Raw genomic sequence first — 7,182 nt, 5'->3', positions numbered from 1 at the left:
AATGACAGAGTTTTGAATCTAGCGGTGCAGACAGGACTTGGGAGGTGTCAGGGAGAGCGCCCCCCTCCCCAGAGGCCGCCAGCAGAAGTCTAGCAGCCGCTCACATGCAGGACATATCCATACCCTTGGCATGCAGCCAGCCAAGCACGTCTGCAAATGGCAGCGGTATTCCAGGGGTTTTTAGTGGTGTGTTTCGCCTTTTGGTTTCCCTGGACCAAAGCCACACCTCCACGATCACCCAGAGCCCGCTGGGAATGATCAGTTGTCAATAAACAAGGAGGATTTCCACTCACGGGGACGCCCTCCCACCAGGGCTTCGTGGCCTCTGCTTCTACACGCCCCCATCCACGGAGCCTCAGGGTCCAGCAGCCCGTGAGCTGGTCTGTCCGCACAGGGAACACAGCCATGGGGCCCCCACGTCACTCACCAGCCTGGCCACCAGCTCATTCAGGTGCAGGCCATATTTGGCCACCACGGGCCGTAGCACTTCTGTGACGGGCTTGGTGGGCTTGGCCTTGAGTCCCACGGACCAGCCTGGGACCAGATCCAGCCTGGTTGGAGGAGGAGACACATGAACAGAGTTGCTGCGGATACATACTTAGCTATTCCTCCTTGAGGGCACCACAATGGGGCGGCATCGTGGGGTCACCAGGTCAGCGCCAGGTTACAGCTGTGGAGCACTTTCAGCATGAGAAGGAAACCATGGGGGGTGGGGGGAGCTTCTCGAAGGTTTCCAGTGGGCTGTCACAGCCGGCAAAGAGTGTCCCCCACCCCAGCAGATGGCCAGCACTCTGCTGTCCTGCCTGTGCACCCCTGGGTGCAGCCCTATGGTGGCTGTGACACAGGACAGAGAGTGACCCCTTGGCTCTATGGGTCCCTGGGGGCTGCGTGCAGCTGCTGCCACCCCCCACCCCGCTCATGAAGGGGGTACCAGCCTTCCTTTCCCAGCCCAGCATGCAGGGCTCGCAAGGACGCCCCCAGAGACAGCCACGTGGCCCGGAGACCTCAGGAAACCGGGGGCATTTTTCGTACCGAAACAAAGTATGCTTCTCTAACCGCAGGTCCCGAGAGTCCAAGATGCTACTGTCTTGATGCAGCACCAGAGGATTTGCAATGCAGGAGAGAACAGAGACCAACGTCAGAGTGGGGGCGAGCCCGTGCCCCTGACACGCCCCCCGACCGCCCTGGGATGCACAGCTGGGCGGAGCAAATTGCGGCTTCAAAACCAGCTGCCCAGAGGAGGCCGAGCTGCAGAGAAGCAAACATTTGCATGCTGAGGGCTTCTGGCAGCGGGGCCAGGCTCCAGCGGCAGAGCCATCAGCCTGAGGGCTTCAACCAGCCCCAGCCTACGGTGACTGGGCAGGTTTAGCTGACCAGACCAACAGACCCGCCCTTCCCCCCACCCCCGCCCATGGGCAGGGCCCCAAGGGTCCACGCAGCCCCATACCTTGTCCCCGCCCTCCAGGAAGAGGTCGACGGCAGCCCCGTGGATGCCATGTCGTTCGCAGAGTCCAGCCAGGACATCTTTGATGGACAGCCCTGGCTTGACAACCACCACGCAAGACGTCCCATCGGGGAGCTGGATGCAGCAGGGTTTGGCAGCCTTGTCCCGCTCTGGCACCGAGGTCCTGCAGGCCTCCGGCTGGGAAGCCGGGAGACAAGTGTTACAGGCAGGTGCGCCGGGTGCTGGGGGAAGGGCTCTGGCGGGCTTGCGCGGGCCTTGGGAGGCTGTACGGTGCATATCCCTGAGCCACACGCAGCTCCGTACACACAGAAACTCCGCGACAGATCTACACGGGGGCTGGGCACGAGAAGCCGACAAAGTTGTTGGGGCTTCTACAGTAACACAGGAGAGAAGAGAGAAAGTCTGTCTGCACCTCCAGCCTTATCTTCCAATCTCCTGTGGAACCATTTCCAAGGGCCATATTTAAGGAGCTTTCGTGCTCAGAATAAGATGGGCCCTGCCATGTTGTTTTCAGGGCTCTCGTCTTGGCCTCCCTGAGCTGGAAGCTGATGGAGTCATTCTGTGGAACCCACTCCTCCTGCCTCTCAGTCGGTGGCACTGGGGACCCACCAGGCAGGCTGGATCACCCACGGAGGGCCTGGGGCCCAACCCAGGTGGGGAGGCCCCTCTGCTGCTTCTCCTGGCCTTTGCAGCCCCTCCTGCCAGAGCTCCCAGGACTGGAGGCCTCTCTGACAGGCACAGACTGTGGGCGGCACATCGACCTGAGGGAGGGGCTAGGGCAGCTCAGACAAGGGCTCAGAGGCAGGAACATGTACCCGAGGGGGTAAGTACCCCCCCCCCAACGTAGACACCAGCCATCAGGTCAGAAGAAAGCAGTGAGGGGTGGGGTTGGTTTGTTCTTGACCATGCCTACATTACTCAGTGCTCAGCATGGTAAGTGTGGGGAGGCCAGGGACCGCGATCCTGCTTTAGCTGCTGGCAGAGGGCCCGCTCTGCCAGCGCCAGTGCTAGGCTGAGGCCTCGGGTGCCCTTTCCCCCCAGAGGAGGCTCGACACCTCTGCCTGGGTGAGGACATGGCCCAGGTTCACCAAGTGCTCAGCAGTGAGACGCACCCACAGGGTGGGGGAAGGTGGGCAGGGAGAGGCGGGGGGGAAGGTGGGCAGGGAGAGGCGTCTGCATTATTCATCGACTAAGCCAGGAGTGCAGGAAATTGCTATTTAGTGCTCTGTCCCAGCACCAGGACCCACACTCAGATGTGGGGGCTCCTGATGGGCAGTGGGCGGACCAAGAGGGCATCCAGGGCCCCATCTGTGCAGCAGAACTCTGGGTCTCTCCGCGATGTCTCCTGTGGTCTCTGAGTTACAACAGCATCCCCTGGCTGCAGACAGCCCCCCCGCACAGGTCCTTCCCATGTGTGACCTACCCCACCACTATCTCCTCCTGACAGTCTGGAAATCTCTGCCACCCCAACTGCATTCCGGAAAACATAGTCTGTAGGTGGTAGGCTGATGATAAAACAGGCCCAACTATTCCCTTCCTACGGATGCAGACGCAGGAATAAAGGGTCTTTGTTATAAGCCAGAGTTTTGGGGTGGTTTGGCAGGCAGCCACACCGAACTGACATGTGGGTAAACCCCTCCATCTTTAACCGATACACAGTGTAACTGAAGAAGGAATAATATGCTACATTGTTGCTTGACAATGACAAGTGACTAGGATGCTGGCAACAATTAGGGTTTCCAAACCTGGTATCAGACCACAGACAACAGCCAGCAGGCCCCTAACTGGAGACTGGGGCCACGTGGGTAGGGCGTGAGGGGAAGTGGAGCCCCCCGCCGCAGCCAGGCCCCCACTGGCAGAAGCACAAAACACAGGAAGGTTTGCGTTAGTAGGATATTCCAACTGTGAGACAAACACAGAGCACCTGGCTTCAGAGCCTTCTGTTTGCTCTTAGTGGGAGTTCAAAACATGGCAAATGAATGAGAGCAAAAAGACATCCAGAGTAATTCCAGAAATATCTTTAGTACTCAAGGAGCAGTCCTCCCCCATCTGCCAAACGGGTGCCCACGCAGCCAGGAGCGCTAGGCTGGCAAGGGCCCCGGCCCAAGCCCTGCTCCCTGCATCCAACGCATGCATTTGTGGGGCTTTGTGAGCGTGGGCTCTGCATGACTGAACACCAAGAAGGAGTTCACCGATCAGCTGTGACCCTGGGGACGGGGAGGTGGTGACTTACCAGGTCCAAGCTCCCTGTGGAGGACACAGAGCCCTGTGACTCGTGGCGGCCCAGGCCTCCATTGGCATGCAGGGGTTCTTGATGGGGAAACACAGTGACTCAGAAAACCAAACAGCACCAACTCTACTTTTCCCCACTTACTGTCACATCTCCCAACCCCACCCTTCAGGCTGAGCAGACAAAGGACATGGAGAAGCCTTTCCGAGGCACGACCTCCCCTCGTGGACAGTCAGGCGCACCCCCTGGGCATAGCTAGATGGCATGCTCTGCTCTGCCCTTGGCCATAGCCGGACCCTAGACCGGCTTCTGGGCCCAAATGAAAACATCCCAGCCGATTACCGCACCTCTGCCCACGGCTCAACTCACATCTTCCCACAAAGTCCTCAAGTGAGCCAACAACCATGCCATTCACCACCGCCACCTGAACTCACTGCTATCTTTGGCTAAAGAGCATGAAAACTGACCCAAAGAGGTCCTTTGAGAACACGGGACCTGCTCCCCAGTCATGCCGCTGAGCCACAGCCGGCAGCTGCAGGCCCAGGAGTAAGGAGACAGCAGCCCCGGGTCCCACTGACCTTCTGAGCCACTGGCCCACTGTCCTGTCTCCCAGGTGCTCAGGGGTCCTTGCCTCCATCTAACAACTCGTCCCACCCCCACAGCGGTCTCTCACTGGTTGAATTCTGCAAGTCTGTCTGCCTGGCCTTTAGAAAGAACACTTGCATTAACCACCCACAGCACGACCCAGGAGCACGGCCATCTGTAACATGGGTACAAGAAGACAGAGTTGGCGGGCTGCTCTGAGGAGGGGATAAGATGAATGCTATCCAGACCGCCTGGCACAGCATTGGCCCTGTCCCAGGAGTGGCCACTGCCTCTCGCCCGCAGGTGCTCCCTGTCTGTGCTCTCTCCATAAAGCCCCAAACTTGGGGACCACAGGCCTGGAGTCTGTGGGTTATTTCCTGGAAAACAATCCCTTTCTTGAGAATCCCTCAAGGAGAAAATCCTTCCGAAGCCTGTCCACCTCGTCCTTTTTCATGCCTGGTGTCAGCGGCTGTTTCTCTGCCTTATCCAGAAAGTGCTCTCATTCCCTCGGACCCACCTCCCAGGATGAGCCTGTCCCTCCCACACCATCTTCGGAGCTACGCACAAGAAAGAAACCAAGGAAGAAAATATCTAGAACTGGTGACCTTTCAGATTTACAATAATAAGAAATTACAAAGGCTCGTGTAGCCCTACGCACACCTGGAAGAAAGCGTACCTGGGAAACCAAGAGGCAGTCTGGGTACACAGGTAGGACACTTGTATTTTTCTTCTCCTCCCAGTTTCCTTTTTTTTTTTAAAAGATTTTATTTATTTATTTGACAGAGAGGGGACACAAGCAGGGGGAGTGGGAGAGGGAGAAGCAGGCTTCGCACTGAGCAGGGAGCCCGATGTGGGGCTCGATCCCAGGACCCTGAGATCACAACCCGAGCCGAAGGCAGACACTTAATGACTGAGCCACCCAGGTGCCCCTCTCCTCCCAGTTTCCTACAAGAGGCCAGGAGAGGACCGGATGTGAGGCCCACCCCCGCAGGGCGCCCTGACATGAGGGGGAGTGGATTGGCATGCACCCTCACCCCCCTTCTCAAAAGGCACTCAAGCTGCCCTGGTTCACTCTCGCTGGCCCGCCCCCAAAGGGCCATGCCCGGGACACAGCACTGCGCCCTACGCACCCGAGATGCGCCCTCCCGGCCCGGCCCCACCACCCCATCTGCGCCCAAACAGGCCACCTCCCGGCCACCCATCTGCACACCATGAACCGTTTGTGTGGTCACCGTGCTCCTTCTTCTTCTGGGACTGCCTGGTGCTCCTGGTCCTTGACCAAGAGAAGAACGCTCCTTTCCTCTTCTTCTCGCTCTCCTCATCCCCCAGCTCCTCATTCAGGGACCTTCCTGATTTCGATTTCCCGCTCAGCTGCCGTCCAATGGAGACGTTAACATAACGTTAACGTTAACATAACATGATTTCAACCTTACCCAAAGCGCGAGGGCGGCAGAAACCCCACCCCCAGCCACAGGCACAGGGCATCCCGGGGGCGCTGTGTTGTCCCCCCCGGGGGGGGGGGTGCGCTGCATCCCAGCAGCCTCTGCTCTCCCTCCTCACGGGGCGGCTCCCCTCACTGAGAGGATGCGGCGGGAGCGCAGGTACCTTTTTTGGTGTGGACACGCTGTAGTGATCCGAGCTGACGCTGTGCTTGGAGGCTGGGCTGCTGGGGACCTGCAGCGCATCGGGGAGCGAGCAGCCTTCCACCTCAGCCAGGATGCACTCCTGGTACAGCTGGGACTTGAGAAAGCGGGTGTAGCTGTCGAACTTCATCAGGTTGAAGATCTACAGAGCACATGCCACACGGTTTAGCTCCGGAAGCAGCTAGAAACGTGCAGTCCCGGAGAAGCTCTACTTTGTTAAGTAAGAATGAGACCCAGAGTAACCAGAGATTTGAAGGAAGTGAGAACCGCCTTGGAAATACTTCCCTCCATTTCCCCACATTATTCGTGCGATTTAGCAACATAAGTCATCTCCAAGGGGGCCAGTGGGACCTGGGCTCTAAAACATATTAGGTCCCACGTACCCTTTTAATCACAGTGACGTCCTAGAATTGAACTCCGCACCTACGTGCACGTGACATCCACGCATCTGTGACATCACACAAAGGAGAGGCCACTGCAGCCTGCTCCCTGAGAGCCCGGTGGGTGACACGGGGCTCCTTCTGGCCGCACCACACCCGTCGGCACCCCTCCTCTCTGTCTGGTGGCTGGCTCGCGAGCACGCTCTCCCACAAGGAGAGAACCCTGGCGAGGAGTCCCTGTGGGAAACTGAGGCACAGTCACCTGGAGCTGCTGCTCCTTGAACATGTCGGGGTGCAGAGCACTGAGAATGTCATCAGCCAGCTGGGCCTGGCTGTCGATGTTGACGGGAGTGGTGGCTTTGCTGCACAGGAACTTGCTGAAGATCTCGCGGGCCCTGTAGGAAAGCTGAAGGACACGTGTGTGAGCGGGGCGCAAGAGACACAGCCCCCCCCCACCCCGTGCACGGGTGCTGCTTGTGTCACTCCGTATTCCAAAGCCGGACACGGGGCCAGGCACTGGAGATGCGTTTTCTTAGGGCCCAATAAATATTTCTTGATTGAATAAATAAATAAAAGTCCAAGCCAGTACAAAAGTTTTCACCAAATAGGCTCCTCCCCGGATTTTTTCAGTGGGCTACGAAACTGTTCCAGAGACTCAGGTGCTGCGTCCAGGGGGCGCCGTCCTGTGCGTGTTCAGCGCCTCACACACGCAGCCCCAGCAAAGGGGGAGCTCAGTCCGTGCAGCACCGAGCGTGGCAAGCAGATAAGAGGCCTCAGGTGTGGTGGCTGGAGGACCACAGATGGCATCGAGTGAGCTACAGCATGGACCAGGACCGGCACTGGGGGGCTTAGCGGCCGGTGCGTGTGGTGCGTGCAGTG

The 7,182-nt window shown here is 58.5% G+C and overlaps 1 protein-coding gene across 1 annotated transcript; it reads right to left on the bottom strand.

Annotated features, from left to right (window-relative positions):
- Positions 1-427: 427 nt before the first annotated feature.
- Positions 428-6,719, bottom strand: LOC112809059 (regulator of G-protein signaling 12-like; the record flags this gene model as incomplete). Its single annotated transcript, XM_025852389.2, has 7 exons — positions 6,566-6,719; positions 5,886-6,065; positions 5,498-5,651; positions 3,699-3,775; positions 1,448-1,642; positions 1,033-1,106; positions 428-551 (listed from the first exon to the last, which is right to left on the bottom strand). Coding segments are annotated over exons 1-7 (828 nt in total), but the record flags the coding sequence as incomplete, so codon positions are not given.
- Positions 6,720-7,182: the final 463 nt, after the last annotated feature.

This window comes from Callorhinus ursinus, unplaced genomic scaffold (assembly GCF_003265705.2).
Source record: "Callorhinus ursinus isolate GAN/ISIS: 27379988/994484 unplaced genomic scaffold, GSC_fseal_2.0 scaffold56, whole genome shotgun sequence".
Lineage (NCBI taxonomy): Eukaryota > Metazoa > Chordata > Mammalia > Carnivora > Otariidae > Callorhinus > Callorhinus ursinus.
Note: the sequence above shows the minus strand (reverse complement) of the source record. Positions and strands in the feature narration are given on the sequence as shown.